Genomic DNA, 19,290 nt, shown 5'->3' with positions numbered 1-19,290 from the left:
CCTCTTCTGATTCAACTTTGTACTTGGTATATTTTGTGGAAACTGCACAATTTCATTTCTAAATAAATAACCAAGTTCGTCACCATGACAAGCCCCTGTAATATCAATATCACCCAACATCGCCTTCATAAATCCAAAGTCATCAAAAATATATTCATAATAAAAAATCGGATTATCTGGTGAATGTTTGATCATCAGTTTCACATTATCGTTAATCCCTCTAACGTTCCAAATATCTGTAATGATATTGACAAAGTTATCAATGTTTTTGGCTGATACTGGCTCATTGCTGAAGTAGAATTCTTTCATGTTTTTGGCAATTTTGATAGAAGCTTGTGATCTTAAAGATGTCGATAAGTCTGATGGAACGAACATTTCAAAATCGACATCATGTTTGGAGAATGCGTCTGAGTTTTGAGAAAATTCTGTGTAGGAATAGATGCCTTCGGCATCATTAAATCCTGTAATGAATGGGACTTTATGGTATTTTCCTTGCAACATTCTTTGCAAGGGTGCTTCTGTCAAAAATGGTTCATGGGTAGAAAATTTCTTTTCCAAAGATGGCACGTAAACAAAATCCGTCATAATTTGATTTTTAACAGCCCGAGGTATCTTGGCTTTCAACATGTCATCAACTGGTACGCTCCTAAGAAACTCTAAGGCTTCTTTTAAATTTCTGGTAAAATTACCCAAGGCTCTGCACATTGCAAAAGCATTTTGCACGTGATTTTTTTGGAAAGCCCACGGATTTAAAGCACTTCCACTTTGTGCAATTGCTTTGTGAAAAAGATTTTTTGTAGTATCAGAAAGCATCAAGTAGTGCACACTTGCAGCTCCTGCAGATTGACCAAAAACCGTGATGTTTTCAGGATCACCATGGAATTGGGAAATGTTGTCGTTTGTCCATTTTAAAGCAGCAACCTGGAAAATGACTCATTATTTATATAATTATGAACTGTGGATTTGTTTTAATTTTACCTGGTCCATTAGTCCAACGTTGCCAGGACAATCTTCCAGATCTAGGTTTAGAAAACCAAGAGGTCCCAAACGATAATTGAAAGTTACAAGTATGACATCGTAGTCCATGAAATAATCAGGACCATACATATCACTGTGTGATGAACCAGAAATAAAACCTCCACCATGGATCCAGAACATTACTGGTAGTTTCTCCAATTTTGAAGTCAATGGAACATATACGTTTAGGTATAGACAATCTTCGTCTCCTGAAAAAAGGATTTAAATTGAAAAGATACAAAAATTGATAAAAATGTAGTTTTTAATTAATTTAACTTCATAATTAGAAATATCATTCCTAAAATTCATATCTAAATGAATAAAGGCAAAAGATTATCATCTGGCCTAATTAAACATAGTGTTCAAATAAATTATTTCTAGATATTACAAATATATCAATAATCAAATTTGGTCGACCATAATAATAATAAATTCTAGAGAACTATTTCATATGGTTTATTACAAATGAAAAACATGTGTCCCATCTGATTTGCACGTATAATTTTATATTTACACGAATTATACATAATTTTTAAATAAGGGTGTAATGGAAGAATATGGTGGGCGACCAAGATTCGTTTCTTCTGTATTATCGAACTTGGGAAATACATGGTATTTATGTATTTCACGATAAAAAATCAACTTTAAATAATTAATTATCATAAAATAGTATTATAAATATTTCTAATATATTAAATGATATATTAAAATAACCCCCCCCCCCTTCCCCAAACAATACGTGTGTTTTTAGTCACGTAAAATTTTTTAAACAAATTTTTCGAATTTATAAAAAAATCGTAAATAAAAAATATTTTTTTTTAATTTAGGTCAAAAATAAATACACGTAATATCTACTACCCTCCCCCACGTAATTTTTTATGGTTTTTTATCAACCAACCCTTTTTCCTTCAAAGCCTCCACCTGATTAATGGAAGCTTACTAACCTACCGAATAGTAGTATTTTAAAAAAAAACATAGAAAAATTAATTTATCAAATATTTACCAATAATATGATGCTGCAGCATATGTTTCGATCTACAACCATTTGCTTCTTCAGTAGCTGGTCGAACATCATTCCAATCATCAGGCTTTTGAGGAGGCTGATAATAATAAAAATAAATTGAAAATGACATCACAAAATATTCCAGAAAATTTCTTAATTAGCAAGTATAATTTAGGATAAAACCATAGAATAATAAAAATAATAATGAAAATAAAGAAAATATAATATCCAAAGAGGCATCAGTCTCCTTCTCTCCTAGTTCTGCTCTAAAATACCAAATTAAACTGAATTTAATATAAATAGGTAAGAAATGAGGATAATTTTTGAATTTAAAGAATTCAAAAAAATATTGCTTGCTACAGCAGATGTTTGCTTTTCTGCTTCAAATTAACAAATGAGCAATACTGATATTCAAAATCCTAATAATATCATGGTAGATTAAAATTGTTGGTTACAGTATTATGGTAGTCAAAAATTAGTACCATAAAATTTAATTTAATTTAATTATTGTCACAACCAGTAGTTTTGCCTAAGTTAGTCATTTTGTGATTAATATCCTAACAAATTCTATATTTAAAAAATGCAGTAAATTTAGAATTAAATCAGTCAAAATGAAAACTCTTCTTCTTACCTTAAATCTAAGATTTCCTATAGGCGGTTTAGCATAAGGTATACCCAAAAATCCTCTAAACGACTTTCCATTATCATTAATCATTTCCTTCCCCTCAATAGCTCCTTGAGAAATTTTTACAATTAAAGAATTCATTTTGAAATATTTCACAAATCCAACACTCTCACTAATAAACTTGATCTTGATCCACAAGATTTATTAGATTTATGTTTATTAATGATGTAAATTAGTTCTGATGTCAAATGCCATCATAGAAATAACACTGTGGTTTTGTTGCTAATTTCCAATCGATGTAAAAAATATTTATGACATGAGTATTAGTCATTAACAAATTATTGCAAATGTTATCACGTCATTAATAATGTTTTATCATAAATAAATATTGACGCGTGTTAAATAGAAAGTTTTGTGCACATTTATTTAAATTAAGCCTGTAGAATTAATATTGAACACATTTTTTATACATTACCATCCAAGTTTTACTAGTTAATATAAAAAAATAATTATAACTATTTTTACACAATAATATGACATCCATTACAGGATTATTCGACATCCATTTTCAACATCCATTTTTTCATTAAATTGGGTTGTATTTATAAAACATTTAAGAAAATTATTCTACAAGATCTGAAAATAGTGTAATTATCAAGAGATTAATATAATATTATTATAATATTTTTAGTTTGATTAAACTGGTTCAATTTAAATTATAATAATATCTGGAATAACTAAAATCAAATTTTGAGCAATTTTTAGATGTTAGGGTCTATTCTCAGAAAAATAGAAATTTTCTGCTAATGGGTCTAACTTCGTATTAACAAATCACAAAATTCTCCTAAATTCAACAAAGTATACCGTCAAACATAATTAAGCAAAGATTTTTATTTAAATTATTTATACTAGAACTAACATAAAAAAATTAAAAAACACACAATTAACACAAAAAACTAACGAATGTGAGTAATTCAGCTCTGAAGATATACTGATTTTCAACAGTTTAGTGTGATTTAGTACTTTGAACTACAAGATTCCAAACAAGTTCAGATAAACATTAAAGACAATAATAGCTAACTAAAAATACTTTATCTGCAACGAGAGAGTGAGTCTTATCAAAATAATGTCATTTATATATAAATAATATATACTCGTGTTTGTATGTTGCATCGTCAAGATTAGATTTAATTGACTTGACAGAGAATTATCAAGCACTGTCTACTCTAATTTTTATTTTTATATAAATCTTTCTTTTAAAAATCAACGCGAGTTCTTATCGAGTTTTATAAAATGACTTTTAAATTTTTAAAATCGGTGCAGCCGTTTCCCGAGAGAACAAACATCCAAACTTTGTCTTACTAACACTTATATACTTTATCCAAATTTGGAACCAAAAAATTCAGAATGACTGGAAACGTCAACAAAAAACAAAGTTACCAAATCAAATTCTCTGGAAAAAAACAATTTTCTTCGCAAAATTAATAATCATTACATTTATAGCTCAGAACGTAGAAAATTTTATGTTTACCTAAATTACGAAATATATCTCTATGCATATATTAGTATTTAAAAATATGTAAATAAAACTATATTTGAAAAACAACAATTCATATTTCCATTTAGTATAATATTAAAAACGTTATCACTTCATAAAAATGCGAAAAATAACAAAACATCAGTATTTAAAATTATGGCAAGTTTTTAAATAGTTGAAATAGATAACTTACTGATATAGTATTTGTTCTGTAAGTAAATTTTCTTTAAAATATTCCATTACAAACGTGACAAATATTCTTTCTTGGTAGCTCGTTCCCAGAATTGTATACGTTCTTTCATTGGATTAACTTTTATTTCTAGATTTTTACCAATTGACAAATAAACCAGCTGGTCCTTGGTAGCTGGTAACCATTTGACTGGTAACAAATTGCTTGTTGATGGAGTAGGATTCCTAAAAAGGGAAAAAATACATGAAATATATCTTCAAATGAACTATCGTATTAAATACTACAGATTTTTTTACCCCGTTTTGGCAAAATTCGTCCACAAACTCAACAACCTCTTCTGTGTCACCAACGCACTCTCCAATTCCTTTGGAAACTGTGACAATTCATTTTTGAATAAATATCCCAATTCATCTGCATGACAAGCTCCTTTTACATCTTGAATGCCGACCAGATTTTTCAAAAAACCATATTCATCAAAGTTGTACTCGTAGTAATAAATTGGTTCAGTTGTCTTGGCACTCATCAATTTAACATGATCGTTTACTCCTCTTACAAACCAGCAATCGGTAACGACATCCACAAATTCCTTTCTGGTATTTTCTGATACCGGTTGGTCTTTGAAGTAGAACTGCTTCATCTCCTTAGCCAGTTTTACAGAAGCCTCTGACCTTAAAGGCAGTTGTAAGTCTGTTGGTACGAATCTTTCGAAATCGTTCTCGAATTTATCGAAAACTGCAGGATCTTTAGCAAAATCCATGAAAGCCAGGATGCCTTCGGCATCAGTTATGCCAGTCATAAAAGGCACTTTGTTGAAGTCTCCTTTGAGCATTTTTTCAACAGGTAACTCAGCTAAAAATGGTTCATGGGATGAATATCTTTTTTCCAAGGAAGGCACGAACACAAAATCAGACACCAATTGACCATCAACTAGTGGCGGTATTTTAATATTAACAAAGTCATCTACAGGAACTGTCTGCAAAAATTTTAGGGCATCCTTGGTATCTGTAGTTGGATGTCCGAGAGCGTCACACAATCTGAAGGCATTCTGCAAATTAATAAATGCAAATAAAAATCAGATTGATGAAATATTTTTAGGTATTAAATATTTACCTTTAGGTGGTGACGTTGAAAAGCCCATGGATTTAAAGCACTTCCACTTTGGGCAATCGCTTTTTGGAACAAACCTCTGGTAGTATCAGACAAAACTAAATAATGTACGCTTGCACCACCAGCAGATTCTCCAAAAATAGTAATGTTGTTTGGATCACCACCAAACTTGGCAATGTTTTGTTTTGTCCATTTGAGAGCAGCAACCTGATAGAACAAGGTGATCATATATCCTGATCCCATTGACAATTATCTGGTACAAGTTTACCTGATCCATTAGTCCGACATTTCCAGGACATTCTTCCAAATCTAAATTCAAAAATCCCAGAACTCCGAGACGATAGTTGAAGGTGACCAGGATAACATCGTAGTCCATGAGATAATCAGGACCATACATGTCAGTATTTCCTGATCCCATGACAAAACCTCCTCCATGAACCCAAAACATGACAGGAAGAGGCTTTTTGGCATCAGTTTGGGGAATATAGACATTTGCAAAGAGACAATCTTCGGTTCCTACAAAAATAGAATAATTTTTCAGAACATTTTTTTACATTTTTATGGATAACTCAAAAACTTTATTTAGGACATTCTTTTTTGTTTAGTTTAGAAGAAACTAGGTAAAAATTACTAAAATATCATATAAACAGTCTTATACACTTTCATACAAAATTTTGTATAAACTCCTAAGTTTGCCTTACAAGGATTCGGGACATTTTTGTACATTTTTCTGAATAACTCAAAAATACTGTTTAGGACACCGTATTTTCGTTAGCTTAGCAGAAACTAGATTTCAAAGATTTTTAAGTGTAATTCAGCACTATCACTTCAAAAACTACCAATAACCCTGATTGTTGTATAATATTTAATGAATAAATTTTTTATTTAATTTTACAACTGTGCTTAGTCGACAACCAGTAAACTTAAAGAAAACATAGTTAAATTGCATTTGATTTATATAGTAGGCACGCCATTGGGTGCACGCCATTGGCTGTTTATTACTTCTATTTCATATGAATAGTGTTATGTACTTTCATACAAAATTTTGTATAAATCTAAAAAAACAAATTACTTAGAATTAGTTCGTTTTATGAATATCAATAATGATGATCATGACATGTTGGAAGAATATCCACTGAGTAATATTGGCAATGAGATATAAGTGAATTTTATCGATTTGATTTTAATAACACTGGCTATAATATTTAATATTTTATTTAATTATACTTGTGATAATTTTTTATAAATATCGTATTTACCTATAGGGTGTTGCAAAAGCATATGTTTCGATGAACATTCACTGCCTTGTTCAGTGGCTTGACGAACACCACTCCATGATTCTGGTTTTTGTGGAGGCTGAAATAACAAAAAAATATGAAAAACAATCTTATTTTAGATTTTATTAATTTACTAGTTGATATACTCTTCGCAAATATAAATTTACATAAATATAAATTTTATTCTTTATACTAGTCATATACAGTGGGTCTCTCAACATGTCAAGTGCTAATCTTAGTGCCTTGTTTTGGGTTGTCTGTGAGTTTGTTTCTGTTGTCGCTTTCCATACCCAGGTGCATTTAATTCAATACAAAAAATAATTTAATTTAATATTAAAAATAACTGTTTTATAGATTTATTCACCGACATGTACGCCTTATATGACAGTGTATAATTATCAATAATTTATTATATAATATTCAATGAATTTTCTAATTTTTTACCCTGAAACGTAATTTGCCAACTGGAGCAGCAGCATATGGAATTCCACAAAAACCATGGTACTCTTTTCCATTTTCATTAACCAGAACCTTTCCTGATAAAGTGCCCTGGGCAATTGTTACTGTAGGAGCACTCATTCTGAAAAAAATAATTTTATTAATTTATTAGTATATATAAAAATTGATAAATTGGTTTAAAAAGTACTACTAACAAAATGAATGGATTTTAAAAATTGCATCATACAATAATAATAATATATTTCAAGAATAGGAATTTTCATCTCATTGCTGAAGTTTTTTTACATATAATATTAAATGAATGTAAGCATACATATTAATTATTGACTATATTTATATAATAAAAGTAATTTATATATATAGTGAGTAACAAATAGTGACACATAGAGATGAATATTGTAGATAGTGTAATTAGAGACAATAAACGAGTATTTAGAGATAAGGTGTGTTAATAGAGACAAACTAAGTTAACAAATAGGTGCATTTTCATTGCATTTATTTGCTTTTATATAAATATATATCTGTGTGATATTAAGGATTTAATTTAACATATTAGAAAAAAATGATTGATTGAATGGTCTGAAAAAAAAACAGACAAACTTTTCAAAAATTAGTAATAACTTATATGATATTTCAATAATATACTGAACTAAAAATGATTTTTGTATTATTGTTGTCACTTGAGAAATAATATCTATTTTGTGATTAACTAATTTAAGTTCATTATTAAATAAATTTTAGTACAAATAAGTACCATAATTACACATTGATTAGTATAAATTATTTTTTCTTTGAGAAGTAATATAAGAAATACATAATTTGCTGTTGACCTTGGAAACACCATATAAAAAATATTTTATGATCAATAAAAATACAAATTTAACTTTGACAAATTCTTGATATAGAAGGTGCTAAATAAATTCAATAACATTTCTTACGAACATGTTGAATTACAGGTGCATTTATTTAATATTTTTTCACTTTTTAAGTATTTTTACAAGTATTTAGATGAGATTGTATCATAAGTCAACTTTTATCCAGAAAACATTTGTTATTCGTAACTATTCATTTGTTTTAAAAAATTATATTATATAGATTCATAACTATTCATTTGTTTTAAAAAAAGATATTATATAGAAAAAATGTAAGCAATAGTATGAGCATTAAAAACTTTCAAGAAACTTTGAAAATTCGGTTTTCTAAACAGAAACAAAAATATTTAAAAAACAAATAAAACCAAAAAAGTATATAAAAAATTAAAATCACAAGACTCCTGAATTTGTTATTTTCAGATTGTATATTCAATATTTTTTTTAAATTATACTGAATATGATTTTATACAATATATTTATTAAAAAGTAGTACATACTCTATATATATAAGTCTTAATATCCAGATATTTTTTTATCTTTTTTGAATTAGGATTCTACTATAACAGACTACAATAATGTATTCTAAAAAAATTATATTATTAAAACAGAAAAATGATTTTATTTTGAAAAAAAAAAAACAAATCAAAATATTACGAAAATCATGTTTTTATATAATTAACCATTACTGAAACCCGACCAATTTTAATATTTTTTATTATGTCTGCGTTACATGACAATTTTGATATCACTTCAATTTTGATTTGAGATACATTCTATTTTTAAGATATCAACAAATGTCAATTAATTTTAAAAAATATAATTGTAATCATTATAATATATATAAATATATATCATCCAATTAGGCATTTTTGTATAATCACTATTTAGTGACTTGCAAATATTTCACTAGATAATGTGACTTAATCAAAAAAACAAATATTATTTCAAGTAGATATAATTATTGCATAGATAAATAGAGAATTATGTGTTATCATCATTTGTTTAAATATATCGAAAAAAATTGTCAATAGTACTAAAAGATAATAACTATTTTTTGGTCATGTAATTAAAAGTCTATTTAATAAATTGATTTCGGAAATAAAGTTGTATAAAAATTAATGATTTTTGTTGTTTATATGTAATTGAATATCATAGTTGTGGTAATAAGAATTTTTGTTACTATTGTTAACCCTTTCCACTCGCGAGTTCCGAGATTTATATGAATTATGCCGTCGGAGCAAAGCCGTCGGCATCCGAGTGGAAAGGGTTATTTATATCGACTTGTTAATTTTATAACCGTTTGAAATTAAATAAGTATAATTGTATAAATAATGAACTTGACTCCAAAATAATTTGTTCTAAATAAACGACTTTACACATTTTAATTATTTATACAAGTTGTATTGATTAATTTTACATCTAACTAATAGATATTTTATTAAATATATTTTAAATATTTAATATCTAAATAGACCAATAATTGGTCCGATAATTTATTAATTATAATTTTTGTCGCAACTATTAATTTATGACATATATTTTTTTTTAAATTGTTTGAAATCACATAATAAGTATATATATGTTTAGAAAATACTTTAAAATTGTATCCAAAATAATTTATTCTAAATAAACGATTTTACAGATTTTAATTATTTATATAATTTATTGTATTGAAAAAATTTACATCTTGTTAATACATATTTTATTGATTATATTTTGAATATTTAATATTAAAATACAACAATATTTGACCCGATATATTTTTTTAATTATTATTTTTGTTGCAACTAATAAATTAAATAATTTAAAAAATTTTCAAGTTGACTGAAATAAAATAGGCATATGTTTTTATTATAAATAAACGATTTTACAGATTTTAACTATTAATACAAGTTATTAATTGATTTTGAATTTAACTAATAATTAATTAAATTAATTAATTAATTAACAGTTAAATAATGTTTTAACTAATAATTATTTTGGTGAAGCATTTTTAAATATTTAATATTTAAACGGCCTGATAATTTCCGATAACAACTCTTAACAAGCCTGTTAATATTGGTGACCTTGATAAGTTTGATAATAAAAGTAATTTTATAACAATTTATTTTTGTTTAATAAATACTGAAATAATGATAAAAATGGAAATATTGAATAAAACTTACTTTTAAAGTTTCCTAAGAAAAACACTTGTGCACAACAACCGGTACCTGCACAAAGACTACAAATACAAAAGCCGACTGCTTTATCAAAACATAATTTCTAATTCCACTGAATGCAGGGGTGGTCAACCTAAAATTAAAATTTAAAACAGAATGTTAAAAATAATGTATATATTTTATGAGCCATAATAAATTTAATATCGATTTTGGAAAGTGCGATTAAAGAGTTGTGAAATAAAAGAGAGTATAAAAAAAGATTAATTAGAAATTGCGATTAAAGAGACCTCGAGAACGATTTCTTAAATATTTTCGACAAACTCAAGTACACAAATTTTAATACCTACTCAATATTTACTATAATCTAAGTATCAGCTATAAATTACTATATAAAAAAATATTTTTTATGTAAGAAAAATGTATCTACATTTATGTATTATTAAACATTAAACGGCTTTATGTAGACCCAACAAATATTGGTATTGAATTATATTAGTTATATATTGTATATAATAATAGTAGTAAAGTAATATTGTATAGTATTATTATATTAGTATTAGTATTAGGGATGACTTTGATTTGAATATCAATTTTTTATGGTGTTTTGTTTATTAAAATGTTAGTCATCCCAGCCAACTAATACCTTTGAAACTGATTACTATAATAATAGTAATAAGAGAGACGTTTTATATGTGTTGGCAAAAACATAATTGACTTTATCTAATGATATGATGGTGGACAAAACCTTGAACTAATTAAAATTAAATATATTTTCAACATGCTGCTAGATAGAGCTACTATTTAAAATTGTCTATATTAACGTAGTTAAGAAACTAACATGAAATTTATAGGCGACTGTTCTGTTCAGTTTTTTTCTTTTAAAATATAACGTACATAATACAACAGTTACATTTGTTTCGTTTCATATAAAATATATTAGATTCTTTCACTTTATTTTAAATATAAAAATTGGTAATGGTGTAATCTTTAACAAATTTTATTTTATAATTAGTATATAATAAAATAAATAAAATATACCAAAACAGACTTATTTTCAATACCATGAAAACGATGTGATTAATAAAACAAATGATCAAAATGCTGTAACAATTATTAAGGTATTCTTTTATTCATTTACGTTCCCTTGAGCTTATTGGAAATCGTATCCCATGTTTTCATTCGATTTTCTTCTTCCATTTTTTTCATCTCCAATGATGAGCTAATGTCCAAATAACTATTACTGCCAGCGGAGAAGCGATTCCAGGTTACACCATTCATTGTGGGATTTCTATCAAAACAATTATATCAATGAATATATTTTAGCAATAATATAATGCACAATGAAAAGTTACCCTGTTTTTGCAAAATTAGTCCATAACGTCAATATGTTACTTTGAACCCTTTTTGTTTCATCATCAGGAAGATGATTAGCAGGAGCACCCAAAAAACCATCTTTGGGTCTAAAAAGGTATGCTTGTTCATCCCCATGTGCCACTCCACTGAATGATTTATATTTAGATGATGTTTTATATTCATGGCTTTGTTTATATGAACTATATTTGTCATAAGACAATCTATAAAAGTAAGTTGTTATTCCGCTACTTGCAAAGTCTTTTGCTGTATTATATATGCCATGAATATATTGAGCATCGCCTACTAAGTTCACAAAATCTTCTAAAAGTTTTTGGTTTTCGGTTGCAGTGACATATTGTTGTTTTATTAAGTTGGTAATTTCATCTTGAGTTGTTTTGTCAATGTTTTCTTTTCTTGGAATAAAGAGCCCTAATACTTCATCAGCTGTATTAATAGTTTGGTAATGTTCAGTTGCTAAATTGATACCTTCTTTCGAATTAAAACCAATCATTACTTGTACATTAGATTTCTCTTTTAAATAATTCATATTTTTCGGAGTTTCTGTTATAACTGCACCTACAGAATCCGGTGATTCAATAACTGGTGAAAATATCGGTAATCCTCTAATTTTATCATCATTATTTATTATATCTGTAGAAGCTTTGAATACTGCGGCACTTTTATAATTATCATTAGTGTCTTGTTGTAACAATTCTATGTATATATCTGTCTTATTTGACTTGAATTCTCCCAATTGGAACTTTTTGAATATATCATTCACTCTCTAAAATGATCACATCTATAAATATTTTTTTCAAATTTTTGGTACAAATAATTAAATAATAATACATGCATACATTTTTCGGTTGATATTGCATTGCCCATGGATTGTAAGCTGATCCACTTTGCAAAATTGCTCGCTGAAATAAACCTTTACATTGTTTGCAAAGTAATAGATAATGTATACTTGCAGCACCAGCTCCACTTCCAAACACTGTAATTTTTGTTTCATCTCCGCCAAATTTAGGTATTTCTTTTTTGATCCATTCGAGTGCAGCAATCTGCAATAGAAGCACAATAACTAAAAATAGCATAACAAAAATAAATAGAGAAATTACATTGCTCAATAATACTTATTGTATTTCACAGTCATTGAATTAAAATTTGCAAGTATACCGAAAATGGTAGGTCATTCATAGCTCTGTGTCTCTTCCTGTTAACTATTATTAATTTGCGCCTTTGCCAAAAACTAATCAGCACATCTCCCTATCAATGGGAATCGAATGTTTTTTGAACCATTCAAATCGGTTGAACCGTGCGCCCGAAAACGTGGACGAAAAATTGTATTCATACATACATACACACTCACACACACACACATCCATCTTTTCTGAGGTATGCCAAAATGTTCAGAAACCTTCAAAACGTCTAGAAATGTAAAAATTTTCAATTTCGATTTTCGGCCCATTACAATAACTTACCCCACGGGAAGTTAATAAAAGTTTAACTAACACTAAACACAGTGTTACTTCAGTTTTTATTTACCTTTCTATAATGAAAAAGCAATGGTCATAAATGGTCATTTAGTCATAATTAGTTACTATAATTATACAAGTTAAAAATTTAGACAAATAAATTCCACTCACCTGATCCTTTAAGCCCATATTGCCAGGTAGCTCTTTGTTTCCGAAACTTAAAAATCCAAATACACCGAGACGATAGTTTACGGTAACCACAATAACACCTTTGTGAACTAGATAATCTGGTTTTACATTTCCAGAACCTTTATCAAATTTACCATCATGAAACCATACCATCACTGGATATTTTGGATTTTGCAGTTTTGCATGTTTTTCTGATGTAGGTACGCTGGGTGTATAAATGCTTAGATATAAACAATCTTCATTTCCTAAAAATATTAACTAAGTCGAATTTACTGTTTTATTTATTATTGAATTGATTGATAGTATACGAATAAATACTGGCTAAAATAACATAAGCTTACCTACTGGAGAAGATGTAGATGTTGGCGCTTGCACACATATATTTGGGTCGTTTTTACTTCCATCACGATAGGTAAAGGGTCCAGGGCTCTTGGGACTCTATAATTATTGGCATGTTATTACTTGTTCTGTATTTAAATTAATCTATATATATATATATATATATATATATATATATGAGATATATATATATATATATATATATATATATATATATATATATATGAGTCGAGTCTGGATGCTCGGTATGGGCGTGTTTCTCGTCTCACAATTATGTATTTTATAACTTTTAGTCAAATTAGTTTCAAATCTTTTAGTTATTCATAATTTTTTCTAAAAAAATGTTTTTCTCTAATATGTTATTAAGTTTAATTTTTTAAAATAAATTTTTGTTGAGTGTTTTTGTCCTGTGTTGCTGAATGATGACACGCATCTTGTGTCGAAACGTATAAATAAAAGTATTTACACTTTATACCTTTTTTATTTCGACGAATGGGCTGCTAGTTACTTTGAAATATATATATATATATATATATATATATATATATTTATATCTGTGTGTAATTGGTAATTTAAGTAACGCCTATTTAAAATAAATTATTGAAAATCTCGTAATAACTATTCAAAAAATAATACCATAAAACGATTCTTCCCGGTTGGAGCTTGAGCATACGGAATTCCCAAAAAATAGTCATAGCTCTCACCAGCATCATTTTTATAAAAACTTCCTTGAACAGTACCTTGTGAAGTTTTAACTTGAAATATGTAATTGGCATACACTTCATAAAATGTACACACAAAAAATGTGAAAATCAACTTCATGTTACAGCTTAAGCATTTAATTTTTCTATCTATTCAAATGTAAATGTAAATTAGATGCGTTTTTTAAATAGTTAAAATTACCGAATAATAAATAATATAGTTGTTTATTTTGCAAATACTATATATAGTAATTTTTCCATTTGCATTACGAAATTTTTTTATAATTTTGCAATAAAAAAATTTTAAAGCACATTAACAAATAAATTAAGTAATGATAAAAAAATAAATAATTAACACATTTAGTAAACAATATTTTTTTCTTCAGCTTCGAATCATTAAATAGCTCTTGGAAATTTTTTATTTTTTTAATTAAATAGCATTAATAGAAAACTATATATTTTACTTAATAAAAAGATTTAGTGTAGCTTATTTTCATAAATAGATCAATAATTTTGCAAATCAGCAAAAAAATGTAAGATAATGTGTTCATTGTCATAAAATTAATTAAGTAATTAAATATTTTGAATAAATAGCCTTATATTGAAAGCTTACGATTAGTTATAAAGTAATAATTCATCTGATATTTATTTTTCTTTCAATACCAAGTTAACTAATTATAACACATATAAAAACATGTGATAATTATGAAAAAATAAAAAATCGAATGACAAGTTTCTAACAATTTTGGAGAAAGATACAAATGTAAATTTTATGTAGATAGTACAAACACGTTTTTACAAAATATTGTACAAAATTATACCTGACTTCGACACAATACTATTTTAACTAGTTCATAAACAAGTATACTCGATAAGTATTTGCACTATAAAAATGTATTTCTAATTGTCAAAAAATACAATTAAAAAAATATTTATTAATTTAATTGGAGTCGTATCGCAAATTTTTATTTTAAGCGAATTTCAATATAGATACATTTTTGTTAATTCTAGGTTTTGAATTTTGAATTATAAAACGCAAACATTTGATAGTTAAAATAATACCATAAATATCTAGTTGAACTATTAGTAATTAGACATATAAAATGTAATTAAAAGAACTGAGATGAAAATGATACAAGGTCGTGAAAAAATTAGATTTTTTTACTTCTAGTTCACTTTTTTATTTTGCTCCAATGCATTACAATACTGTTTTACTAGCAAAATAAATTATATAATTTATTAATTTATAAAATATATATATATATATATATATATATATATATATTGTGTGCAATAAATAAACATAAAAATAAATATTTGATTTATTTAAATAAACAATTACCAATGATAGTTCTATTAGAACTACAAGTAGTTATCTATCCGATTTTTTATTTTTTTTATTTTCGAGTCGTTCATTGACAGCCTCATAAACTTTTTCCCACTTTTTCAATCGTCCAAATTCGGACGCACTAAAATCATGCATTGAAAAATCATTAAGATCGAAATAATGTTGCTCATCATGAAAGTTTTTCCACAAATTATCGAAACCATCTACTTTGTACCACGCACTTGATGTAGTTGGATTTCTGAAAATAAAATAATCATAAACAAATAGGAGTGTTCTGTATAAATGTCTGACAAAAATCTCAAAATAAGATTGATATCGTAAACAGTAAATTTGCATTTTAGTATACTAAAAATTTGCCTAAATATAATACAACTAATAATATATCAATAATAATTACTCACTTATACTTTGCAAAATTAGTCCAAAGTTTAACTATTTTTTTATATTTCTCTTTATTCGAGTCTGCAATTTCATTACTATTAAATATGTATTTAACTTCGTCTCCATGATTAGCACCAGTAATTTTTTTACATTCATCGCACAATTTATTTTTTAATTTGCTATCGCTTATAGAAAATCTATATACATAAGTATTAAAACTGTCTCTTAAGTTAATCATTTTTTCTGCTGTTTTGTAAATTCCAAAAGTATACCAAGCATCACCCATCATTTTAACAAAATGTTCTTGATAGGTATCGTTCTGATCCAATTTATATTCATCAATCAAAGCTTCATTGATTGATTTACCTTCTACATTATTGTCTTTAGTATTAGAAACTTTTCTGGGTAAATATTTATCTAAATTGTTGTCATCCATCCAATTAGATTGAAGATTTTTCTCATAATTTAGCACTTCAATTCCTTCAGCATCATTAAATCCTAATATAATGGGACGCCACTTTACGGTGTTGGTTTTTAAATTATTCATTGCTTCATCAGTCGTTTTGTTAATTATTGCATCTCTGGAAGTATTCAGTTCTATAACTGGAGCAAAAACAGGATCAATTTGTTGCAGTTTATTATCAGAGGAGAGTACTTTCTCGGCAGCATAAAATATTTTGCTTGTGTCGAAACTTTTGAAATCGTAATTTTTTGATCGCACTTCTTCTTTTGGTTTACTTGGTTCATTTTGGCTTTTGGGATAAAGACCCAAATTAGTTAAGAATAATTTAGCATGCTGTGTAAAGTAAAATTTTTATTAACCCAGAATGATATTCACACTTATTTATATATTTACCTCAAAAACGTTATTCTGCAAAGCCCAAGGACTATATGCAGATCCACTCTGCATTATTGCTTTATTAAAATTATGTCTAGCTCCTCCATACATTAATAAATAATGTATACTTGCAGCACCAGCATCAGTACCAAATAATGTTATTGAATATTTGTCTCCCCCAAACTTGTCTATGTTTTCCAGAATCCAATCCAAAGCCATCATCTGAAAAATAAAGTTAAATAATGAAAGAAAGATGCGCATATTTCAACACATTTTATAAACAAATAAACTAACAATTGTATTGGCTTTTGTATCCTAATAAAACATTATGACCAATTTCTGAATTAATTACTACCTGATCTTTAAGGCCCATGTTTCCTGGAATTTCTCCACTTTGCAAGCTCAGGAATCCAAAAACACCCAATCGATAGTTAATTGATACCACAATGACTTGTTCATGCTCCAAATCACTTGGATCTATATTTCCAGAACCGGAATTAAATTTTCCACCATGTATCCATACCATTACTGGATATCCTAGATTTTCACGTTTTAAACTTGGAGTGTAAATATTTAAATACAAACAGTCTTCGGTACCTTAAAAGAAATTTATAATGAAATTTGATTTTAAACAAAAACTTATGATAAAATTTGGTTCCATTACAGGTAAACCTTATTGGGTTACAGAAAACATTTATTTTTAGTGCAAATATATGTAAATAATCAACAATAATAATTGCAAACAAAATAAATAAATTACCTGTGTAACTACCAGAAGAACTTTTCTGAACGCAAACAGTGTTTCCACTTTTCATTTGTTTAAAATTTGTTTTATCATCTAAAGCTTGAGGTGACTGCAAAACATGAATAAAATAGCAATAAGGTTTCATTAATAATCATGATAACTTTTTATATTTTTTTAATATTATAATATAGTTAACTTTACCTTAAAACGTAAATCACCAGTCGGAGGTTTAGCATAAGGAACTCCAAGAAATTTAATATACTTTATACCATTTTGATTATATTCTGTTCCTTCAAGCTTACCATTTTTTGTATCGACATCATGTTTAGAACATTTTGCAACATTTATATAATGTAAGATAATGATTAGTATCACTAAAACTTCTAAATTTCCAAACATGATTTAGGATATACTTTTGTAATATCTTTTCAAGCACTCTCTTAATTATATTTGATAATTAGATATGCGTTTCTGAACTTGAATGAATAAATATTTTGCAATATTTACAAAATTTATATTCAAAAATGGAGTAAACAATAAATTGCACCCAAGAGCATGCAACAAAATATTCTTTCTTAGATGCAAGACATGAATCTCCAAATAATTACTCTAAAATAGTACTAATATATTATGATAGTTTTAAATGACTTCAAAATAAATCTAGGATACACGTCGTTTGATACTGTTCTTTAGTACAGTAATGATAGTACAAAAAAACGCTAAGAAAAGGCTTTTAATTTATTGATTAAAACTTATAAAAATCGTGGACAATCCATAAAAAATAATTTTAATGTATCGATTAAAACTTACAAAATGCTGAACTAAATAGTACATAATTAATTAATTAATTTATCTGCATAAAAACTGAAAAATAATAGAAAGATGGTAATTTGAGAAAAATATGTAAGTTATTCTTATACATTCACTTAGTCTTAGACTAAGTGGTAAAAGAAGTTATAAGTAATTGCTCCCTTATTAATTTGAACTACCAACTTTCTTGCCAGACTTTTAGACTTCTTAGTCAACCAATTTTATACTTTATTTAGTAATATCATGAAATACTAATTAGTAGCCTTATTTTGAAAAAATCATTATATTAAAAGTAGATATTTGTGTTTCATTTCCCAAACATTGTTATAGTCTGATTTATATGAAAATGAATCATATACCATGACGCTAATAAGTGAGCTTCCGTTTTGAAGATGATAAATATTTAGTACATTGATATTCATTTTTCGGTCTGCACAAATATTTTGAATAGAATATTTGATCAGAAACATCTTATTTATCTCAATTATCTTCATCCAATAATGAGTAATTTTTCAATTAGTTTTTTGGTACATCGGCATAGTTAGGTATTCACACAGGTAAGATACACAGGTACTTTTTTGAATTCAGAATCAGAAGCAACAAAGTTATTGAATTATTTTTCATATTCAAATAAGAGAGATGCAAGGGATTTTGTAAATTTCCCATAAGTTCCAATAATCAAATTTGTTTCGTATATTTTTCGAAATTATATCATTCATGACTAACTAAACAAATAATCAGTAAACTATGACAGAAAGTTCACCATCATTGGCGCAAATGATAACCGCATTGTAAAATTTATCGCAAAACATGGAATTATAGTTTGAAAGTTTCAATAGAGAACAAACAAATTTAATCAAAGTAG

The 19,290-nt window shown here is 26.9% G+C and overlaps 2 protein-coding genes across 2 annotated transcripts; both read right to left on the bottom strand.

The window, feature by feature from the left end:
• Positions 1-125: 125 nt before the first annotated feature.
• On the bottom strand, positions 126-10,301 carry LOC113386702 (esterase E4-like). Its single transcript, XM_026624463.1, has 12 exons — positions 10,253-10,301; positions 7,201-7,336; positions 6,739-6,835; positions 5,748-5,995; positions 5,483-5,686; positions 4,669-5,417; positions 4,430-4,596; positions 2,652-2,755; positions 2,021-2,117; positions 979-1,235; positions 226-921; positions 126-176 (listed from the first exon to the last, which is right to left on the bottom strand). The coding sequence occupies exons 2-12, from the start codon at positions 7,333-7,335 to the stop codon at positions 126-128; spliced, it is 2,805 nt and encodes a 934-aa protein (XP_026480248.1). The 5' UTR covers position 7,336; positions 10,253-10,301.
• A 1,079-nt stretch (positions 10,302-11,380) lies between these two features.
• Positions 11,381-18,014, bottom strand: LOC113386701. The gene is made up of 11 exons (XM_026624462.1): positions 17,817-18,014; positions 17,631-17,724; positions 17,226-17,467; positions 16,889-17,092; positions 16,053-16,828; positions 15,724-15,889; positions 13,605-13,701; positions 13,246-13,508; positions 12,457-12,660; positions 11,599-12,383; positions 11,381-11,534 (listed from the first exon to the last, which is right to left on the bottom strand). The coding sequence occupies exons 1-11, from the start codon at positions 18,012-18,014 to the stop codon at positions 11,381-11,383; spliced, it is 3,183 nt and encodes a 1,060-aa protein (XP_026480247.1).
• Positions 18,015-19,290: the final 1,276 nt, after the last annotated feature.

Source organism: Ctenocephalides felis, unplaced genomic scaffold (assembly GCF_003426905.1).
Source record: "Ctenocephalides felis isolate EL2017-DRISC unplaced genomic scaffold, ASM342690v1 CF-g0.4_SCAFFOLD_03571, whole genome shotgun sequence".
NCBI lineage: Eukaryota > Metazoa > Arthropoda > Insecta > Siphonaptera > Pulicidae > Ctenocephalides > Ctenocephalides felis.
Note: the sequence above shows the minus strand (reverse complement) of the source record. Positions and strands in the feature narration are given on the sequence as shown.

What these genes read in the sequence shown, in the direction of transcription:
- LOC113386701 (XM_026624462.1), bottom strand. Translation starts at nt 18,014, where the DNA reads ATGTTTGGAAATTTAGAAGTTTTAGTGATACTAATCATTATCTTACAT. An exon ending in TTCTTCTGGTAGTTACACAG is followed by an intron (nt 17,468 to 17,630) that starts GTAATTTATTTA and finishes ATTTCTTTTAAG; the next exon opens with GTACCGAAGACTGTTTGTAT. An exon ending in GGGAAAAAGTTTATGAGGCT is followed by an intron (nt 13,702 to 15,723) that starts GTCAATGAACGA and finishes CAATAATTATAG; the next exon opens with AGTCCCAAGAGCCCTGGACC.
- LOC113386702 (XM_026624463.1), bottom strand. Translation starts at nt 7,335, where the DNA reads ATGAGTGCTCCTACAGTAACAATTGCCCAGGGCACTTTATCAGGAAAG. An exon ending in GCTTTTGCAACACCCTATAG is followed by an intron (nt 5,996 to 6,738) that starts GTAAATACGATA and finishes CTATTTTTGTAG; the next exon opens with GAACCGAAGATTGTCTCTTT. An exon ending in TTCAACGTCACCACCTAAAG is followed by an intron (nt 5,418 to 5,482) that starts GTAAATATTTAA and finishes ATTAATTTGCAG; the next exon opens with AATGCCTTCAGATTGTGTGA.